Here is a 22,716-nt window from a genome sequence, read left to right as displayed (position 1 = left end):
TCTTTTCTTTTGCAATATATCAATTGAGGGACCATTTGCAATTAATTCTGTCAATAAGAAATTTGTTCCTAAATTTTTCTTCCCTATCTATATTATCTATATTTTTTATAATATTTAATCAACTTACCTTTACTAAAAATTTTTAATTTTTATATTACTAATTTTGTCCTATTTTCTTAATTTTTTATTTATAATTTGTTAAGTCGAAAGAGAGAAATGACGTGTGTAACTAATTATATGACTTTTATTCAGCATACACCTCACTACGTAGATATAAATAAAATCAAAATCAACCAAATTACAGATTATATATAGATATAAGGAGATAATTGTAAGCATAATTTTTTAATTTTTTGGCCGACAAGCATAATTTTTTATTTTTATGTTGATAATAAATAAGTTTTATTTCATATTTTATTTTTTTAAAATTTTTATTTTATATTTTGTGGCAAATTAATTTGCACCCACGTTGCATAATTATATAAACAGACAATTAATATTCATAATTAAGAAAATTGTAAAAGCGTAATAATAGATTACAAAAATATAATTAAAAATTAAGTAAAATTATAAAACAATTTCAACTTTATGAAACAAAAAAAATCAATCATGAAATTGTGGGGGGACTAGACTTGGGAAGATGTGAAGGGGTTAATTAAGAGGGCGACAGACATGACAGGAAGCCAAAAAAAATTAATAAGATGACGACAAATGAGCATTTACCGTACGCCTCTCCGCACCCGAACATCCCTCACCAACTGACCGTCGCCATCACATATTTGCCACTCGCAGTTTCACGTTCTCCTTCCTTCTCCGTGTGTCGTGTCTCCCTGACTCACTCAAACTTCTTCTCTTCCGGTCTCTTCTGTTGAGTGATTGATCCAAACCCCGGGGTTTTGGATTTGATCTGTTCTTTTTGGTGCAACGCCACAGATCTTCAAATTCAAGTCCAGATTCAGCAACGCTCTCTACTTCTCGATTTTCTGGTGTCCGTTCTGATATCTCCTTCATAATGCCGGCTGTTTACGGAGGTCGTTTGACCACCTTCGAAGATTCTGAGAAGGAGAGCGAATATGGTTACGTTCGTAAAGTATGCTCTGCTCCTCGATCAATTGTCTTTTTTCTTTCCCTATTTAATTGGTGTGTTCGTATAGAATCTGGCTCATCTGGATTTAGTTTCACCCGTGTATTTTATTGTTTTAAATCTAGTTTCAAGTGTAATATGTGCATTGAGTTTTGATCATTGGATCGAGTTGTGCGGTTTGGTTACTGGTGTTGAGTTTGTCGAAGGCGGGATTAATGCACTTACTCATCCTCTGCTTCGGGACTTTGTGGTCATTTCATTAGTTGGAATTTGCGAATTGAGCTGTTTAACGGGTTGATATGGGCAGTTTAGTATCAAAACATCCGAATTTATTCTGAATTTGAATTTCTCTAATTTAGAGCATGTTCATCGTTTGCGGTTTTATGTGACAAAAGGGGAGACCATTGGGTGTTACGCTGTTGTAAACTCATCATGTCTTGGTACAAGTTTATTTTTGCTTCATTGAGGATCAGAATGGATGTTAAGTTGCTCCGATCCTTGTTGCAGTTATATCCCTGGTGTCAACGGTCCCTTTGATCTTATATTTTCATTAAACTGTTTGGCTGGAAACTCTAACGTAATTGCCACGGATGCTAAAGTTGTGTCATTATGCTTTCCATTACTGCCGCAGGTATCAGGACCAGTGGTGGTTGCAGATGGCATGGTTGGGGCTGCCATGGATGAACTAGTGCGTGTTGGTCGGGATAATCTCATTGGTGAAATTATTCGTTTAGAAGGGGATTCTGCTACTATCCAAGGTCTCAAACGTTTATGCCCTTCATTGCAGATGTAAAATCAAAAGGATTTTAGCTGCACTTCATTGTGCCAGCATACTGTTGTGAATAATTATTTTTCCCAATAACAAGGGTCAATTTGCCAGCTATGATATGCCCTTATTGAGCATATAAGAATTTCCTTATTTTTACTGAAGTTTCTGACAAGGGAATACTTGTTTCTTTACAATTCCAGTTTATGAGGAAACGGCTGGCTTAATGGTAAATGATCCTGTCCTACGGACACACAAGGTGAGATCTGATATATCCATTTTCTTGGTTGTTTAGAGACATTGTTGCCCGCCTCAGTTGATAACTAGTATATTATATAACAGCCTTTATCAGTGGAGTTGGGGCCTGGAATATTGGGAAATATTTTTGATGGAATTCAGGTTTGCCTTTCTTCTATTTGGAATATTATCTTCTTTCATACTTTAGTTGTTAAATTATTCAGTATTTTAAGATTTGTTTTCTTTCGTGGATTGCAATATTGGATTAATCTGTTCTTCCGAATCTATAGTTTTCTGAATTTTGATCTAAACAGAGGCCTTTGAAAACTATTGCTAAAAGATCTGGTGATGTCTACATTCCTCGTGGTATCTCTGTTCCGGCACTTGATAAAGATACACTCTGGGAGTTTCAGCCTAAAAAAATCGGTAACTATAAAAGCATAATTCTTGATCTAAATGGAAAGGATTTTATTTTATTTTATTTTTTTAAATTGTAACCACCTCTTCCTCCCTCTTCTGATTCCCCACTTTTTCTGAGATTCAAGTTTTAATGTGGCAGGTGAAGGGGACCTTTTGACTGGTGGAGATTTATATGCTGTACGTTTTATACTGGATTAGATTAGTTTGTCAAGGGCTCCTATTTAATCTTCTAAAGCATCTTGGAAACAATTCTTATTGCAGACGGTTTTTGAGAACAGTTTAATGCAACACCACATTGCACTTCCTCCTTATGCAATGGGAAAAATAACGTACGTTGCACCAGCAGGTCAATATTCCCTGAAGGTTTGTCATTTTTCTTATTTGCCTTTGAATCTCCAACTTATTTTCAATTCCAAGATCATCCTTTGGCAAGCTATTACTACTTCTAGTTTTAGCCTTGAAGGTTTTCAATTTGTTCTTATTTGCCTCTGAATCTCCAGCTTACTTTCTGTTCCAAGATTATTATTTGCTCAGTTATTACTACTTCAAGTTTTAGAGTTGTTTCTAACAGTTACTTTTGTAGCTTGTCTCCATTTTATAATATTGTGATATAGCGGGATTACCATGATTCTTTAATTCAATTCTGTCTTTTATTTGTTCAGGAACTACTCTATTTTTGTTGCAGTATGTGATTTTAGACCTTTATATGTTTTTGCAGGATACAGTGTTGGAGCTTGAGTTTCAAGGTGTCAAAAAACAGTTCACAATGCTTCAGGTTTCTTGGTTTTTATTTTCTGGTTACTTTGTTGTTGAAGTGACTTTGTTTTCTTTTGTTTATCATTCATTACAAAAGATTTTCTTAATTTTCTTGTACTTTTCCCATTTGTAGACATGGCCTGTACGTACTCCAAGGCCGGTTGCATCAAAACTAGCTGCTGACACTCCTCTGCTTACGGGCCAGGTAATGCTTAATTGGTAGCAATTGTCTTCTCCATGAACTAATTCCGATAGGTTCTTGTCTGACAACATCTTTTTATCAGCGTGTTCTTGATGCTCTTTTTCCTTCTGTTCTTGGTGGGACTTGTGCAATTCCTGGAGCCTTTGGTTGTGGTAAAACTGTCATTAGTCAGGCTCTTTCAAAGGTGAACGTCATTTGACTGGTCAAGGCATGATTATGTAATATTGGAATGCTTTCCTTATTTTATTGAGATTTTTTAATTTTCTGCAGTATTCCAACTCTGATACGGTTGTTTATGTTGGTTGTGGGGAACGTGGAAATGAAATGGCAGAGGTATGTTTGCTTCTTAGTTCTTATTTACATTTACTGGAAATTAAACTTGTGCTTATTGCTTTGCAGTTGGTTGAGCTATCTACTGATTTTTCATTGAAAGTGTAATAAAAATAATTAATGATTGTTCAGGTCTTGATGGATTTTCCACAACTTACAATGACATTACCTGATGGCCGGGAAGAATCTGTTATGAAGCGAACAACACTAGTGGCCAACACTTCAAACATGCCTGTGGCTGCTCGTGAGGCTTCAATTTATACAGGTTCCTTCTAGCCTCTTTGATTCTAGCTTGTCATTATGTTTTTGAGCTTTCTTCCCTTGCTAATTCTTTGCTGTAATTATAACACTTACTTGGCATGTAAAGTTAGTTTGGTGCTGTAATCGGTAGAGTTTTCCTGTTCATGTCCTAGTACTGCTGTGAACTTCTTGCCCTGTCCTTACATGTCCAAAGCGAGGAAGATCCTTTATCTCCAAAAGAAATATAGGAGTGTTGTATTCCGCACATTGATATTCTACTGTCTTATCCCTATATTATTTACCTGAACTGAAGTCATATCTTACGATTTTATCTGGTCTTATATATTATATGCTAACTGTTACTCTGCCCTATCTTCAAACAATATGGTATTCTACTTACTATGCTTAGAAGTGGTAATGGACGATAACCTGTATTTACTAATGAGAATGAAATTATACCTATTGGACAGTACTGAGATAGAAAATAACTTAGATTTGTTATTTTCAAATGCTAATTGGTTGATGTATGTATTTAATGTCTCTGTAAATTCTGTTATTTGAAATAGGTTAAGTTGTAGCTAAAGCCGTTCATTGGAAAAGAATGAACTATGTGAGTTCTATTGTGACTGTGCTGTGTTTTGGAATCTCAGGAATCACTCTTGCTGAGTATTTTAGAGATATGGGTTACAATGTCAGTATGATGGCAGATTCAACATCTAGATGGGCAGAAGCATTGCGTGAAATCTCTGGACGGCTGGTGAGCATTTTAAGTTGTGTGGCGACTATTTTGGCCTAATTCTCACAAAATAGACTTTTATTTTCCTTCTTTTTATTGTCTCTCTTGAATGATTTCATTATATTGTACACGTGTAATTTGGCATGAGACGTGGAAATGATGGACAATGATTAGTATGCTGTTATAAGATTCATCTGTTGTTGCCTCAACTTGCATAGCTAACTTTAGTTATTTTTGTCTTACTCAGGCAGAAATGCCTGCAGATAGTGGATATCCTGCTTACCTCGCTGCACGTTTAGCTTCTTTCTATGAACGTGCTGGAAAAGTAAAATGCCTTGGAGGACCCGAACGTACTGGTAGTGTCACAATTGTTGGTGCCGTTTCTCCACCAGGAGGAGATTTCTCAGATCCTGTGACATCTGCAACCCTTAGCATAGTTCAGGTAACACAATACTTTCAACTGTGCTTATCAAAATGGAGTAACTACTGGGGAAGCAAGATTGCCTGAGAGTATGTTATGGAATAATAATAACGGAATTAGGGATTTTAAGAGGGGTAGTTAAGAAATAGTTTAGCTGTCAGTTAATAGCCATTAGAATTCTGCATATAAATACGGACTTATTTTGCCATTTGTATTTGTGTTGTTATCGTTTGAATAATACAGTTTGCTTTATTCCATTCCTAATTTCCTTGTTCTCTCTGCTCTGCTCTCTCTCTCAAGTCTCTTTATTCTCTCTTCTTCCCCTTCTCTTTCCCCTCTACACCTGTCAATATTACAAAGGCGTATCAGAGTATCTTTGCTGATTCCCATAAATTCTACAACCCAATTTAGGCACAAGTTTTTGGCCAAAAAAAAAATCTAGGCAATAAGTGACAATTTCTGCAGATTTTTCTGCTGTTTATTCTTCCTTAACCTATTCGATCATTATATGAGTTGATTTTTCTATTTGGCAGGTTTTCTGGGGTTTGGACAAAAAGCTTGCCCAGAGGAAGCATTTTCCTTCTGTGAACTGGCTGATTTCCTATTCGAAGTATGCTGGTGTATGTACTTAGATCTATTGCGTAATTTTTTATACTCATCCTTCACTGTCTAGCCTTCTTCATTTGCGACAACTGTTGATTCTACACCTTCTTTTACTAATTTTTGTACTGGTTCCTCCAGGCATTGGAATCCTTCTATGAGCAATTTGATCCAGATTTCATAAACATTAGGACAAAGGCTCGTGAAGTGCTACAGAGAGAAGATGACCTCAATGAAATTGTCCAGGTATGCTACATTATTAGTTCTATCTCTTGAATTTGAATTGATAAAGTATTACAAGACTCTACTATCATAAACTATCATAACAAATTAAAAATGGGAAAATGACAAAAATACTTGTTGAATTTCAAAATAACAAATAAGTGATTTTGACATGTCAAAACCGAAGAAGAGGCATCATAACATGAGAACAGACTGTTATGCAGTTCAGTCTGTTAGTTGACCTTTTAACAATAGTAATATGGTAATGAATGGAACTTGAAATCATTATATGGCCTTCTTTTTTTTTTTTTTAATAAACATTAGATGGCCTTCTGTTGTTCTGGCTATACTTGTCTGGAATCCTTTTGTGTTTTTTAAGTAGTCAACTGAAGCGGTTTGTTTTCATCTAATATTGTGGCCTGGCGCAAAACACTGCAGCTTGTAGGCAAGGACGCTTTAGCTGAAGGAGACAAGATCACGTTAGAAACTGCAAAGCTTTTGAGAGAGGATTATCTTGCTCAGAATGCTTTTACTCCGTAAGTGCCCCTGTTTTATGTTTCTTAATTTTTTGGGATTAACTTTGTAAATGCTTTGAGTCCTGGAACTGGTTTTAAGTGTTACTTGTCTTATACCTTTGATGTGATCTTGACAGATATGACAAATTCTGCCCCTTCTATAAATCTGTTTGGATGATGCGCAACATTATCCATTTCTACAATTTGGCAAATCAGGTAATTTTTCTAGCTACCAACAACTAATTAGGCAATGGCATGATTTCCATTACTGATCAGAAAATTGAAAGCAAAATGAAGTGTCACTCCATTGCCCATTATGGGGTGACCCATTTTCCATTTATATTGTGTAGGCGTTCGGGTTCTTTAATGGTTTGATTTCTATTCCTTTGTCCTTCCCCTGAATTTTGAGTCGAGGAACTGAATGATCATATCTATATGTATCGCAACATTGTCCATAGCTCAGTCAAAACTATTACTTTCGCTTGAAAAGGCATTTTCATTAGGTTAATTAAATTGCATCCAAATGGCTGATCCCTTGACCTGTGGGTGGCTGAATGTTCAGGCAGTGGAGAAGGCAGCTGGTACAGATGGTCAAAAGATAACATACACCCTCATCAAGCATCGTTTGGGAGATCTCTTCTACCGTTTAGTGTAAGTAACCTTATTGCAAGACAAAAGATTACTTAAATTCAACATTTTATTGAAAGTAGGCCAGAATCTGTTCCGCAGGTCGCAGAAATTTGAGGATCCAGCAGAAGGTGAAGCAGCTCTGGTTGACAAGTTTAAGAAGCTTCATGAGGACCTGACCAACGGTTTCCGCAATCTTGAGGACGAAACCCGATAGATTGTATAATTGTAGAGTGCAATTGTGTTAGGGGTTCTCTGTCCTTTGAAAGCGGCCATCAGGGATCCTGTGGTTGGGGTTCCCGTTTGTTCGAGTTGTGTAGGAATCCTCATTAGTTCGTTCATATCACGTCATTTTCCTGTTGCTGGTTTGGCTATTTATCCATTTCCTTGTGGAGCGACTATCGTATCTTCCGTTCATTCCCTCAGGTTATTTATGTAGAAGAAAATAAGAATGAACCATTTTTTTCCCATCTGTATTTATACGAATAAGTTTTTTTGTTAGAAATTGAAATGCTCATGGAAAGCTGAGATTCTTGAGTATTTTCCGTATTTATGCAGCATTTGGCACTTATACTATCATGTATTCTCATATTTGTTCTTTTGGAGCGGAAGCTACACAGCCTCATCTTAGATTTTTTTTTTTTTTTTGGTGAAAACCTAATCTTACATATAGTTGGAGTTAAAAAGCCACAAAAGTTAGAATCATGCAAAAGAAAAAAAAAACCCAAACATGAAACCGCCAAAAACGTCGGTTTGGTGGAATCAAGAACTCCCTCTGGCCTCTCTTTCCGACTTTCTTACACAAAGTTACAAATAATCAAATTATATAAATCAAAACAGATGAATAACTACGAATAAATCCTGCATTTAAGAATAATTGGGGAAAAAAAAGAGAGAATATCTAACTAAGGTAAACATAAAAAACATGAATCAAATTTTCAAAAATCAACACTATCCCAAAAACTGTAACTAAGATATTTTTTGGGCCTGACCTGTAACTAAGATATAGAACTACAATGGGTGGCTGTTTTTGACCCCAAAAAAAACTAGGGAGATTTGCAATTAGGTCTTTCATAAGGGAATTAAATAAAAAAAATCCCTTGAAATCATGAAATTATTCTAAAGTCTTAAGGGACTTTTTTACAATAAATTTTATTTGTTTAATTACCAAATTACCCTTATTCTTTTTTCTAAGTTTGTATTGACAACTGAAAGAATAGTAATTGACAACTTATGATGCAGGAATTGACAACTATCGCGGCTGGTTTGATAACTCATGCTTTACATTTTGTGATATGCTGAGAAAATGTGTTTTGAAACCAGCCGTGATAATTCTCAATTCTTATACCCTAAGTTGTCAACCACTGCTTTTTAAGTTATCAATGCAAACTTAGAAAGAAAAAAAAAGAAGAAAAAGGATAATTCGGTAATTAAACAAATAAAATTTATTGCAAAAAAGTGTCTTGGTATTTCAGAATAATTTCATGATTTGAAGGGATCTTTTTGTATTTAATTCCCTTGAATGGGACCTAATTGCAATTTTTCCAAATAACTAACAATAAATCTGAATCCCAATCCCAATAACAAGTGAGCAATTATTATTTTCTATTTGAAACTTTTTGTCACTTCCTACCTGAAACTTACAAATCAGCTGATCATCTATGCCAACGCCGCACGAGCGATAATGCCTTCTTTTCCGTTTCCAACCATCATAGAGTTCTTGTTGGGGTGTTTGTGGTTTGGCCGGGATCAGGCATATCATCCAGGAAAAAGATTCCATCCAGGTCAAGGAATTTCTATGTAGGGTTACAGCTCTGGCCTGTCACAGAGTGGAACGTAGAGGTGATAATTCTACACCAATACTTCCCACTCATGGTAATGCCTCACTCCTCGCGACCCCTTCGGTACATACCCTTTCCTATTGGTTTCAAAAATTACCAAGGCGGGGAATATATACAATGGAAGTTATGATACTGATATATATATATATATATATATATATCTCGACACACACACAGCAATGAAACTACCAATGAAGCTGATGTGAAACTACCAATCAAACGTCCAACGCGAAGATGTAATGCTGATATACTACATCCTCTTTTTAATATAAAAACTGGTTGGAGTTTTCTATTAATTGTAAGAAATTTCTATCCAGAATAATTTCAATACGCATGACTATACAAAATAGCTTAGGAAAGTCAACACATATTTATTATAATTAATTAGTTCAATTAAATTCATTAATCTTTATAAATTAGTTACTTATATCTTATATTACCTCCAATACTTAATATAAGAGTTTGTTTGACTTTTACTTTAATCCTAAATATATGATCTCAATTCATTTTGTCTCTCATATTTTTTTTTAAGACAGTTCTTGTAATATTAGTTGGGATGAAAACCAGTTTCGGTGCTCATCACTTTGATGAATACCGAAAGCTCATCAAATTTGGACCATCTATATTTCATTTGGATGATCCAAATTTGATTTCTTTTTCATTTTTATTTATTCAAAATAATTATTTTAATATGTATATAATCTAAAGTAGTGATAATATTTTAATTATCATCCTTTCAAAAAATAGTTTTTCTATTTAAAGATAATTAATTAGAATAATCAAATCTGGACCATCCAAATGAGATATAGACGATCTAGACTTGATGAGCTTATGATGTCATCAAAGTGATGAGTACCAAAACTGGTCCTAAGTGGGATGATATGCACCATGCGACGGGACGCAGAGTAAGGCAACAAAACCCGGGGGAAGGGGAATAGAGAGAACATTATATCAGCATATTCAATCTAAACATCTCAGGAAACTTATGTCTGAAATAACATATTATCCAATTTTGGCTATGAAAGAAGTAGGAGGTAAAAACACAAGAACCTCGAGAGATTATTAGGAGATTCTACAAGTGACTTATACATGAGATTAATTTTTAATCTCGTTTTTTCAATTTTTTAAATGTTTTATAATTTATGAAAAGCTAAAGTTTACATTTAGTCATTTAATTTTATATAAGGTTTTATTTTAACGCTTTAACTTTAAAAAGTATACTTTTAATCCTTTAATCTTAAAATTGTTAGTTTTCAATGATAATTTTTTACAACAATCATAGTTGTTTTAAATATCAAATTTAATATGTTAGCATTTAGTAATGTTTTACCAGTATTCAAGAATTCAATATCATTATTTTTTGTTAATAGTTTTATGATTAGAGAACTAAAAATTTATTTTTTAAAATTAAAAAATCAAAATAAAATTTTATATAAAATAAAAAAACTAAAAATATGTTTGAACTTCCACAATCCACAGTCAAAACGCGCGGCCCGTCTGACACGCCATCCTCCCTCACAAAACTTCATCCTCCCTAAGATTGTGCCACGTGGACATGGTGGCACCAACAAAAGCAAAAAAGTGCTTTGCCCACCAGGTCGTCTGCGGCGGGGCCCGCACCTATCTATCTCGATATATACCCTTTTCCTCTCCGCCCAGCTCGCAAGTCGCAACACATACATTGAACGTCATTGTGCTCCGATCGAGCTCTGTTAGTTCCTCCTCCGCAAAGCATCAAATCTGAAAGCAAGATGCCTTCTTCCTCATCAAACACCTTCAGGCAAGTCACAATCGCTTCCTCCCCCTTCTGCTGATCTGTTAGAGCGAAACTAACCCAACCGTACCATACTTACCTCATGGTCAGATGGTACCCATTCTTCACAATCTGAAAGGTTTCTTATGCTCTGTAGGTTTCGGCCTGTCGTCTCAACGTTACTTACCATGCTTGGAGTGCTATTGCCCTCATTGCTATTACAGGGGGCAAGCTCTGCAACATTCTTGGCTATCATATCTCCAGTAATACTCATCATTTATGCCCACGCGGCACCGACTATGCCTTCTTCTCCTTGTTCATCCATCATAGAGTTCTTGAGGTCAGTGTCCCATCTCACTCCTCCTTTGTCATATCTTGATCTTTTCCTTTTCCATCTTATTCTTAAGTTCTTAGGGCTTTGAATCTCTAGTCTAATTGAATGGCATTGCTCTGGTGACAGAAACAGGTTGGCCTTTGGTCTCATTCCGTATAATTCATTGTTCCTACAGCCACATACTTAACAGTAGTTCATAATCAGTAACTGAATAAGCTAACAATAAGTATATTTGCATCAACCTTGACTGTTAATTAATGTAATGATGCTTTTTTTATGCAGGTCTATTCCCACACATGAGGGTTTGGGTAAGCTAATTGAAGAGTTAGCTGGTACGGTGGAGAGATACTACGGAGATTCGTCGCCGCTGAAGGAAAACTCTGTTAGGACGTGGGCTTTTCTCATAAGCAGATCCATCCATAAGTGTACAAGGGATGTCATATCGGGTTCTCTAGCCTGTTCAGTGTTGATATCATTCCTCCTCTCCCATGATGAGACGCCGTCAGTTTATGTCTTATTTGCAGTCTGGGGAGTTCTGGTGGTTTTATATTTGGCGAAACACAGGACACCAATTCCTCGAAACGACAATGATTGATTTTCTTTGCTTTGCTCTGTTTCAGTATATGGTCATGTTTATCTTCTTTTGTGTGTATAATGGTGTTAGCAGATCATTAGATCCACCTCTCTTGGCCCAATACAATTGCGGGGTGGATCTAATGAGAGGTGGATCTAATGATCTGCTAACATATGGATCTTTCCATCCATGTTTAGTTGGGATGAAATGAATGAGTGTTTATTATTGGAACATAAGAAATAGGAACCAGTTTCAGTACCATAAACTTATCAGATCTGTACAGTCTATATTCTATTTGAACGGTCATAATTATTCCTCCTTTGAATGTTCATAATTAATCATGTATACGTGTGACTTTAATGGGAATCCCCCAAAAAAAAAACACCAAAAAAAAAAAGAACCACGAGTAGGGGAGTAGTGCTAACAGTTGAGCTTATAAACGAGATTTGAACCAATCTACTGATCTCTAATTGATCCCTTAGTCGAGATGAAGAAGGTTGTGAGGAAGAAAATGATGTAGTGAGAGAGGGAAAGAAGAAACTGATAAATTATCAAAATCGTATGATGCGATTAATGGAGTATCTTTTTAAAAATAAATAAATAAAAGGGCTGGTATTAGACCTTAAAAGGGAAAGAACTAATCTCCCATGTTAACTCCTCTGGGGACAGAGTTTTAGACCTTAATTACATGTGGTTTGTCTTGTCTCTATTCCGTTTATTTATAAATTAATGGAGTGTCTTTTTAAAAAAAAAAAAAATTAAAAGGGCTGGTATTAATAGCATGAAGTTATTTTTTCTTTCCATTAGGGAGGGCAAGCACACCAATGGCAAAAGATTGCATTTATTAGCGGGATGAAGCTCACGACCATTCACTTATAAAGATTTCTCATGCTATTAGACTATAAAATCAATGACAAATTAATATCTTTTTAATTTAGGTACTCCTCTTATCCTTACTATAAGACCTATTTAACTAATTTGATTAGATTAAGGAAGTTAAGTAAGTTAGTTAATTATAAGAAATGTGATACATTTTTCCTAAAATACCATAATCATCTTTCTTAATACCTCCTCTTCCTCTTCTACTTCATTATGGTTGAAGGAGTATCTATAGGGGTAATTTAGAAAAAATTGATAAATATGATAAATGGGTCTTATATTTATGATCAAAATCAATTTAACAATTGGATCCTATATTAAGGACCGGAGGAGTATTACTTTTTTAATATTATATATGAATATTTTAATATATTTAATCATGATTTCCAATTTTGGATCACTAACCCTTGAATCCTTTTGAGTCAAGTTTTCAATATCTTGGAAGAGACTAGCAGCAAAAGAAGGCAAAAACTTAATGCTATTTTTAGGAAAACCTTGGACTCAAACGGTGTTAAGTAAACTTGTCAAAATTATTTTTGGAGCCCAAACCATGATTTAACTCAAAAAGTTATCAAACATTTCACATTTTTATGAAACCATGATTTGGCTCCAAAACCATGGTTTGACCCACCTAAACTATGGTTTTATAAAAAACAAAAAATGTTGCTTTTTGAAAATGTGGTCCTTTTTTTTTTTTTTTCACATTCTAATACTATCTCTAATCTTTAATATAAGAACTAGTTAACTAATTTGAGTAGAATAAGAAAATTAGTTAAGTTAGTTATTTGTAATAAATAGGTGTTATCTTCCCTGAAATACTCTTTCTAATCATGTGTATTGGCTAAACATACCATTTGATGAAATATTTAATATGTACAACTACCACAATGACTACTTTAAAAAAAATAGATAAATATGAGAAACAAAATGGATTAAGATTTTATGTTTATGAACAAATTGAATAGCAAAATAGCTTGTATATTAAAGATTGGAAGTAGTATTTTGTTAAAAATAAACTAGTTGTGAAAAAATGTTATGAAATTTCATGTTTAAAATCTTTGAGACAAAATAATATTTTTCTGTTGGCAAAAAGTAGTAATCATTTTTTAAAAACATATTTAGTCTTATATTTTATAAATACATATACACATATTAATTATTGATTAATTACATTTTTTTATATATTATTTATTAGATTGGCAAAAAACATATTAACAAATTTATTAGTTCAAATAGAAACATATTATAAAATCGATCTTTTATATAATTATCATATTAACTTATGTCCTTTTTAATAATTTGTACATGTAAAAGTGTTTATGATAACAATGATCTAAACACTCTCATTTTATCAGAATTATTTTTTCACAAAATCTATTCTTCCAAAATTTATTCTAAAAAAAATTTCACCTAAAACTATTATCCAAACTATAATTTGATTTTAACCAAACACCTTCTAAGTTGTTACTGTCACACTAGATCCAGCCTTTGTGCCTATTTATGCATAGGCATCTGGCAACACTCCCCAGTTTTCTCCTCGGACCCTAAAAGAAGATGAAGATGATGCCAACAATTCTTGTGCTGTTTCTTCTCATTTCAGCCTCAGATTTCCAGACAGAAAGCAGAGCTTTAAACCATAGCAGCAATGTGCACGAGGAATTTCGGGGTAACATTTCTAGTTAGGCTCTTCAACCTTTATTTTTTGTTTTCCTGAGTTTGTTTTATCATTGGTTCACTGTTCGATTACAGAGACATTAATGCATGGAAGTATGAAACTGGAGAAGAATGAGACATCTTATACTGTGCGAAAAGGAGGAAGAGGAGGAGGAGGACGTTCTGGTTTTAAACGTCATCATTACCCCACTCACAGCCACCGCTCTGCAACTTCATTTTTACAAGTTCCATTAACTCTTTCTGTTGCAACCTTCTCTTTCATCTTCGTTCTTCTCTTCAACTAACTCTTTCTGTGTGTTTTAGACCAAGGAAGTTGGTCTCATATGGATGCTGCTTTCGTTTGTTTGTGTTTTTTCCCCCCTTTTTAGGATCCTTCAGAAGCATCTGTTTGTTTGTGACTTAGGTCTGTTTGATTCCCTACTTGAAGATTTCCAGGAACTTTGTTATTTTAAGTTGTAATCCTTCTTCAATATGACGAATAGATAGATGCTTCAACCTCTCATTCTCTTGAAGAAGCACAAAACAGGGTTCCCAGGCCGGCAGCAACCTGACTGTCAAATCTTTTACAGTTTTTTCCCCTGTAATTTAACACGCATTTTCCTGTAAAAGAAAGAAAAATTAGTGTAAAAAAAACGAGGTATAGCAAATTTGAAACGATGAAGTGAACATTCATTAACAACATAGCAGCCAAAAACAGAGTCGAAACATCGTATATATTAAGGGAAAAACAGAGTATACGTCTCTGAAAGCAAACTCAACTTATTTCTTCTTCTTGTTCTTTTGATTTTTAAATAATGGGATTGGCTGCAGAAACCCATAATGGGGATGATCAAACCCACCTATGAATCTGTCATCATGATGAATTGTATCCATGAGACTTGGTCCTTTAGCCCCATTTTTAGGCTGTTTACTTGGAGGACAAGCCATATTTTTCCTCTGTTTGTTTTTCCTCTCATCCCATTCCTATCATTAGATTAACAAATAGATACTAGTACTTGAGATCCAATACATTTATGAAACTATTATTTCTATTATTTTCAAGTAGCCTATAGTTATATAAAGTATCAAGATTACACTTTGACAGTTTTATTTTATTTATATATTTTTTTTGTGATACTATAATCGTAATTTTATAAATTACTAAATCTCAGCTGCATAAATGGGAAAAATCACTATGTGGTCCTAAAAAGGCAATATAATTATTAAAAAGTCTTATGATAAATTAATAACTAATATACAAAAAATGACAAGAAAGTCCATGTTACTTATTCTTCACTTAAAATTTTTTGCTGTTATTTTTTTTCCACTTGTGACCTTGCAGTTACACTGCCTCCGATTCTAATTATAAGACTTTATTTACAGACTATATATAAAGTCTTATAATTACAATGAGAGGTAGTACTTCCCATATAAATATTCTTTTGCAGCTCCGAAGCTTTTGAAGTGGGGATCGCCCCAATCCTACGGCTTACAGATTACGCGTGTAGCATTGCAAATTACCACCTCCGGTTCCAACTTCCAAGGGGTGTCTGGTTTGGGCCAAAAAAAAAACTTTTTAAAAATATTTTTATGAGTTGAAATAAAACTTTTTCCACGTACTTATTTTAGATAATATAAAATTATTTTTAAAATTATAGTTTGATTTTCACACAAGTTTGGTTAACATAAAAAGTATTTTCATTAGACAAATTTTCTCACGTACTTACTTCGTATACTATAAAATTGATTTTAAAATCGTAGTTTAATTTCCACTCAAACAATCTCTAATATAAGATCTAGTTTGTATTGCAATTATTACAAAATAGATTTTATATTTAGGACTCTAAGTTGTATCATATAAATAAAGCGGGAATTTCTTACATGCCTCACAGAAGCAACATAATTTCTAACAACCTCCAAAGCATTATGAAATTTCATTGGACCTCCAAGCACCGGAATGAAATTAAATTTTGTAAGTTAAAAAAAAAATTATTGTCCTTACTCTAACAGTTAACAACCTTATTTTTTTCCCTAAATTCTTGTATTCCACTAGTGAATCATAACTCCCTAACCTATTATGAAAACTTGCTTAACTTGTAAATGACGTTATTCTAATTGTAAATAGCCTTGTTTTACTGGTAAATTCTAATATTCTATTTGTGAATTCACTTTTCTTGTTTCTCTCTCTATAATATTATTATTTTCTTTTCGCTCTAAGAATTAGTTTCACTTTATCTTTAAAAGGGTGCAATAAAATTTCAGAGTTGTACAGCCAATTGGAAATAAAATTTCTACATGGGAGCTAAATGAAACTCTCCCTATAAATAAATAGATATCTTTGTTAGGGCCCACTTACCTTATTTGGTTGCAACTTATTAAATTTAATAAATAGGGGGTAGATTTTATTTTGCCCCCTTGAGAAAAGCTAAAATGATTTCCAATAAAAAGATAAGTCAGTATGCACAATAAAAATATAAGACACATGCTATTGTTACATAATCCAAAGAAATAATCTTGATCTTGTTTGGTTTGAGGGGAGGGTAGGGGAGGAAGGGGAGGGTAGGGGAGGAAGGGTTTTATCCTCATCTTGTTTAGTTTGATTAAAAAAAAAAAGAAATGGGAGGATATTTAATGATCCCTTATTTGGTTCAAGGAGAAGGGATGGATAGTAATAATCAATTTACTATTTTACCCTTACATATTAGTTTATATTTTTTATTGATATATTATATAAATTAATTTACATCTTAATTTAAATTATATAATTTAATGAAAATTCAGTCTTATCATGTTAATATGTGCATTACAAAATTGGTACAGTAATTTTTTATTCTAATTAATATAATGATATATTTAAAATAATCAAAATAACAAATTTTATATGCTCTTAAGAAAAATAAAATTTTATTCTCTTTAAGCTATCCTTTTTTTCAGCTTTAAAATATATTTAATAAATAATATATTTATAAAAAAATTAATTTTATAATATTATAATTTTTTATTTAAATAATTTTTTATAATTATAATCATTTCTATTTTTTATTTTTTACATAAGATAATATATTTTTTATTTGAAATAAATATTATAATAATATATTTTATAGGTAGCAGTGGAATATTAAAAAAACAATAAGGATAGAATGGTCTAAAAATTTAACTCCCCTCCAAATTGAGTGTTTTTGGAGGGAAGCTAAAATGGAAAGGAGGGAGGGAGGGGGCATTTTGACTTCCCTCCCCTCCAAAATTTCTAACCAAATGAGAAGAGAAGCTCATTTTTCCTTCCCTATCCTTCCCTCCAACCAAACAAACCCTAAAAATTGTCATTGCAAGTTACTTTGTTGACATTTTAGTAATTACATTCCTTCTGAAATTTCATAGCAATTCTTTCTTTCCTTTTTTCTCTTCCCTATTTTTTTGTTTTTTTGTTTTTTGGTTGGGGGGGGGGGGAGGGGGGTTGGGTATTGACGCGAAAGGGAGTAGCCGTTGAATTATCAGTTGTTACCAAAACACAAAAAGGTCCAGGCTTATTTCTAAGCCAAATTTTACCAAGTGCATTACAAAACATTCCAAGATAATACGTTCAAAAGTGGGTGTCAAAAGCCATTGTGCACAACACAGAAATTACACATCATAGAGAAAAATGAAGGGTGCGATTCATACATGTACACCTTGTTCGATCACCCAGGGCCTACTTTGGGGATGTCATAGTGCTCGCTCATGTTTGCCAAATACTGATTGAAATCCTGAATTCTGTCACGGTGAGATTTATTGGAAATCTTGGCCAATCTATTAACATCAAGTTGTTCTCTTTGTTCTATGTATCGTCTCTCGGCCGGCGTAAGATGATCATCATAATGAGGAGCCTTCTCTTCCCCTGTCGATTTGTTCACATCATCATTGTCTTGATCATTAGGATCGTCAGCTTGTTCTGCACTTCCACCTGCATTAGAGAACATAAATGATACAAATTATATCAGACACTTCATGACATGCTGCAGACAGAAGTCATTTTATGGATTAACCATTCAACACTTTATGGCCAAAAAAAAAGAGTCAAATTGATAATGTCATTTGCACAGCAACTTGCTAAGCCCCGAAAAGTTATCTGACATGTAACATTAAGGGGGTGTTTGGATAGAAACTAAACCATAGTTTCAGAAGTGCTTTTACAGATTACGAAGTAAATATGTGAAGGAGATTACCTCGTTTTGCGGAAAAGTGCTTCTGAAACCATGGTTTTGGGTTTCCCAAACACCCTAAAATGGAAGAATGCCACGTCTCTAGAATTTTGGCTCAAGACCGTTGCCCTCTATTATTCATACTTTCTTATCAGTGGGACGGATCGTGATCCTTCCTCATTCTAACAAAAAGTATCTCTTCTATTTATGGGAAGAAGTTAAGCACAAAAGAAAAGAGATTAAAGCAACACCAGAAATGATTAAGCATAATTTTGTTAACCAGCGTGAATTAGGTTCCAAGGAAAGGAAGCCTCACCCGTTACCAGGAGCAACCATGGCATCAATCACCATTTTTTTGAGCAGTACGTTCAACAGAGAAATTAAAATGTTACTTTTTATCCCATTGGTCCTGTTATTTCAAAAATCCATTGTGATCTTCCTTGAACACAAGCAAATCAACTAACCTCCCAAATAAGTAGAGCATATCCTATAAAGTTGATAACCTCACATCAACCCAATTCCATGAGCTTCTACTTTATTACTATTATTTTTTTGTGGTGATACATCAGCCATTTACTACTTCATATGAAACATCACCAACTGGGACAAACCATTTACACGACCTCAGCTCCAGAATCGCCTGATCAAATAACTAATTGGCTGATAATTTATAGTTGTCAGCTGGCAACACTTAACCTTGAATGACAACAACCACTTTTGTAATTTGATTACAACCACTTTTGTAATTTGATTGAAGACCTGACTTAATATAATAATATAAGATATAATGAATCAATGTTTTAGTAAAAGAAACCAACCTGCCAAAAGTTCATTTTCCGTGGATTCTATGATTTGATCTTTATTCTTATTCTTCTTCTTTTTCTTCTTCACTCCACCAGCCTTCACATCCAAGGCCTTTCCCTTGAGCTTCAATTTCCCACCAACAACATTGTCAAAAGCTGACATCTCTGTCAAGTAATCAATAAAATCAAAGTGATTTTGTTTACCAAGACCAGTTAAAGTGATCACAATCACCGACGGGTGATGACTGTATCATTAAATCTTAAGTCGAAAGCACAATGAGAGAATGAACCATCGACATCTCATAAAGATAAGGTAATCTTGCCGTAAAGAAACACAAAAGGGTAACACAATTTAGCGTTACAACTCCATGTTTAAACTCTTGATGTCCATGCGATAAACCGACCATGAAAAACTCCTTAACCTTGAACTGACTGCTGAGAAGCCTCAACATAAATGTTGGAGAAACCAAGATCTAGGTTATAGAAAAAAGAATGAAAAATCGAAAACACCGTCACGACTTCGGTCTAATAAAGAATAAAGTCTAACGAATCTATACATCCAAAAATTTTGTGAACTTTACTAAAAGAGAAACTGAGATTAACAAGTTAAGTTTACAAGGAAAAATAATTCAATATTTCACCACAAAAACACGATTGTTTCCAAGATGAATTCTTAGTGGAAAAGGGGGAAAAAACAAGAACAACATATTAAGAAATGGAAAGGTAAACATGGAGATGAAAGCAGAGGATGATCCAAACCTTATCGAATGGGAGATAGATCAAGGCTTTGGACGTCGGAGGTCACAAGAAGGCTGAAATTGAAACGAGAACGAGGAGAACGAAGATCCTCAGTTTGATTCCGAACGTCGTCGTACGAGTCGGTGATTCACAAAAAGATATTTTTGGGCCACACGGAGGGAACGTATGGAACTCAGAAATCGGCCCTTCGGCCTTTTTCTCCTACAAAAATTAATCTTTAATCTTCAGCTGAACAGGGAATAAATCCAAACCGGATGCCCTTTTTTTTTTAACTTTTTTTAAATCACACATGGGCCAAGTTGGAAGCCACATTTGCAACTTTTATTAGTGTTAAGTAATATTATTTTGCCATATAGGATGATTATTTGATTATTTAAAATAAGTTATGTATGATAAGGATTAAATTATTAAATATAAAATAGTTTAAGGATTGAATTCTAAGTGAGTCACAAATTCAGAAAGTGAGTTGTACTAAATCACAATTAAAAGACTGAGTTACAAGTGAATTAATAGTTAAAGGGAGAATTACTGTAGAGTCCCACAAAAAACATTTTACTACTAAAAGGTCTCATGAAATAGCAAAACAACTCTAAAGTCCCTAAGGACCTAAGTGTGAATAATCTGAAACGATCAATTACGAATTTGTTCTTAATGACTAAAGAAGAAAAATTCACCCATCTATTTGAATCCCACCCTTCTCCTTTAGCCCCCATCTCCTACTCCGTCGGCCCTGATCGCCTACTCCGTCGGCATCTTGCAACATGACCTCTCCATTATTCTCACCAAGAGCCGTAGTCGTCTTCATCCTCTCATGACAATCAAGGTCTTCCTTAAGAAGTTGTTCTCAAGGCCATTTTCAGGTTTTTATTTTATTGTTCTTGCTTGCAATTATTTAATTCATCAGCTAGCAATTGATGATCTGTTTCTGATGAAAAAGGATGAAAATGACAGGTTTTTACTATCATAACCCCTGTAATGTGATAATTAAATGTCTTGTTAATAGGTACATTCAAGGTTGTTAATATAACTGTATGACTTGTCATTAACAAGTGATTGAGACAGGTTGATATGAATGATAGCAACTTCAAGTGGGAAGCATTTGTTTTGTCACCTCCATATAGGGGGACAATTTATTAATGGTGTAGAAGGTAAAATGCAATATGTTGGAGGTGGTATGAGAACAAGAATAATAAAGGAACGCCCATCATATAAAGAATTTAGAACGATGGTATCGTCAATTCTGGGAAAAGAAAGTAATGGAATGGTTATGAAATTTACAGTAACCTTTGATGAGTATACATTTGTAGACCTTGTAAATAAAGTGTAAATTTGGTGTAGTTACATTGTACATATATATGAAGTGGTAAATGACATCTGGTTATAATATGATATAATATCATATCTCCATTTTGCTATACTTATCAATAGATTGTCATGGACTTGTTATCAGATGTCGTGGAGTTTGTTATTAGCAGTCTGAATTAAGTTACTACATAAAGTGACAGTTTCTCATATTTGCCTTGTTTAATGATTTCTTAACGATGATTTTAGTGTTCAAGTTGTAATATGATATGATTTAGTTATAATTTAATTTTTGTAGAAGCTATGGTATCCTACAAAGTGAGTTGTTAGAAGCACTGTCGAGGTTGTTAATCATATCTTCTTGGGTTGTCAACAGCCGTCATTGAGGTTGTAAATGAATCTTTGCAATAAAAATCTAATGTAATCCTATTGGGTTCACTTAAAGCTGTTAATGACTTCAAAATGCTTCCTATTATATTTTTAAGGTCGTTATGTGTACCGATAATACAATTTTCTAGAAGCTATGGTATTCCATAGAGTGAGTTGTCAGGGGCACTGCTAAGGTTGTTAATCACATCTCCTCGGATTGTCAACAACCGCCGTTGAGGTTGAAATGAATTTCTGCAATAGAAATCTGTTGTAATCCTATTGGGTTCACTTAAAGTTGTTAATGACTTCAAAATGCTTCCATTATATTGTTAAGGTCATTATACGTGTTGATAATACAATTCTTTTAGAAGTTGTGATATTCCACAGAGTGAGTTGTCAAGGGCACTGCTGAGGTTGTTAACCACTTTTTCTCGAATTGTCAAAAGCCGCTGTTGAAGTTATAAATAGATCTGTAGAGAGGACTATGATATACACCTATCATGTCATCATGGTTAACATTTATTTATCTAGGTTTATTAAGTCTTCATTTCTGGACATGATCCGAGTTTGAAATGAAGAATTTCGTGGTTATCAAAACACATGAATGCTATTAAAAAAACTTCATAATCAGTAAACAATATCAATACACATTAACATAAATTAACATTCAACTGTCATTATATTATCAAATAAAAAAAAACTCTAAATTCAGCTGCCATTATGCTGTCAGATAAAAATACTAAATGTGTTCTTTACATTTAGCTATCATTATGTTGTCAAATAAAAAAAACTAAATACAATATATGCTAGTCATTTATTCCTTCCTCTTGCTTTGGGAGTTTCTTTGTAGCAAAGACAGATCACCATGCAAGTTGTTCTGATGAGTTACAAGCCACCACAAGCATCCAACTTTCACGTCATGGATTTCTTGAGCGAAATACTTAGGCATTGTGTAGCTGTCATCACCATACTCACGTGTTAAATTACACATGCACTTTTGCACATATGACTTTCTCATCAATTTTGTTCTTTTTGTCAAATAATGTTGGCTTCACTCTACGAAGAACTTGGTAAAAACAATCTCTATGCAAAAAAGAAACAAAAAAAAAAGGAAC

General features: G+C 33.9%; 2 protein-coding genes across 2 annotated transcripts; one reads left to right on the top strand and one right to left on the bottom strand.

Moving 5' to 3' along the window:
• Window positions 1-851: 851 nt before the first annotated feature.
• Window positions 852-7,535, top strand: LOC114745427 (V-type proton ATPase catalytic subunit A-like). Its single transcript, XM_028933584.1, has 20 exons — window positions 852-1,090; window positions 1,716-1,842; window positions 2,054-2,109; window positions 2,193-2,249; window positions 2,402-2,513; window positions 2,647-2,684; window positions 2,769-2,870; window positions 3,226-3,282; window positions 3,397-3,468; window positions 3,548-3,649; window positions 3,736-3,798; window positions 3,928-4,060; window positions 4,686-4,792; window positions 5,019-5,213; window positions 5,726-5,812; window positions 5,934-6,038; window positions 6,453-6,550; window positions 6,667-6,745; window positions 7,092-7,180; window positions 7,259-7,535. Exons 1-20 carry the CDS (start codon window positions 1,013-1,015, stop codon window positions 7,371-7,373), a joined length of 1,872 nt encoding a protein of 623 aa, XP_028789417.1. The 5' UTR covers window positions 852-1,012; the 3' UTR covers window positions 7,374-7,535.
• A 10,199-nt stretch (window positions 7,536-17,734) lies between these two features.
• On the bottom strand, window positions 17,735-20,049 carry LOC114745431 (protein FAM32A-like). The gene is made up of 3 exons (XM_028933589.1): window positions 19,931-20,049; window positions 19,187-19,334; window positions 17,735-18,130 (listed from the first exon to the last, which is right to left on the bottom strand). Exons 2-3 carry the CDS (start codon window positions 19,332-19,334, stop codon window positions 17,868-17,870), a joined length of 411 nt encoding a protein of 136 aa, XP_028789422.1. The 5' UTR covers window positions 19,931-20,049; the 3' UTR covers window positions 17,735-17,867.
• Window positions 20,050-22,716: the final 2,667 nt, after the last annotated feature.

Source organism: Neltuma alba, unplaced genomic scaffold (assembly GCF_004799145.2).
Source record: "Neltuma alba isolate B1F8T4 unplaced genomic scaffold, ASM479914v2 tig00004678_pilon, whole genome shotgun sequence".
In the NCBI taxonomy this organism is placed as follows: Eukaryota; Viridiplantae; Streptophyta; class Magnoliopsida; order Fabales; family Fabaceae; genus Neltuma; species Neltuma alba.
This window is presented reverse-complemented; position numbering and strand designations above follow the sequence as displayed.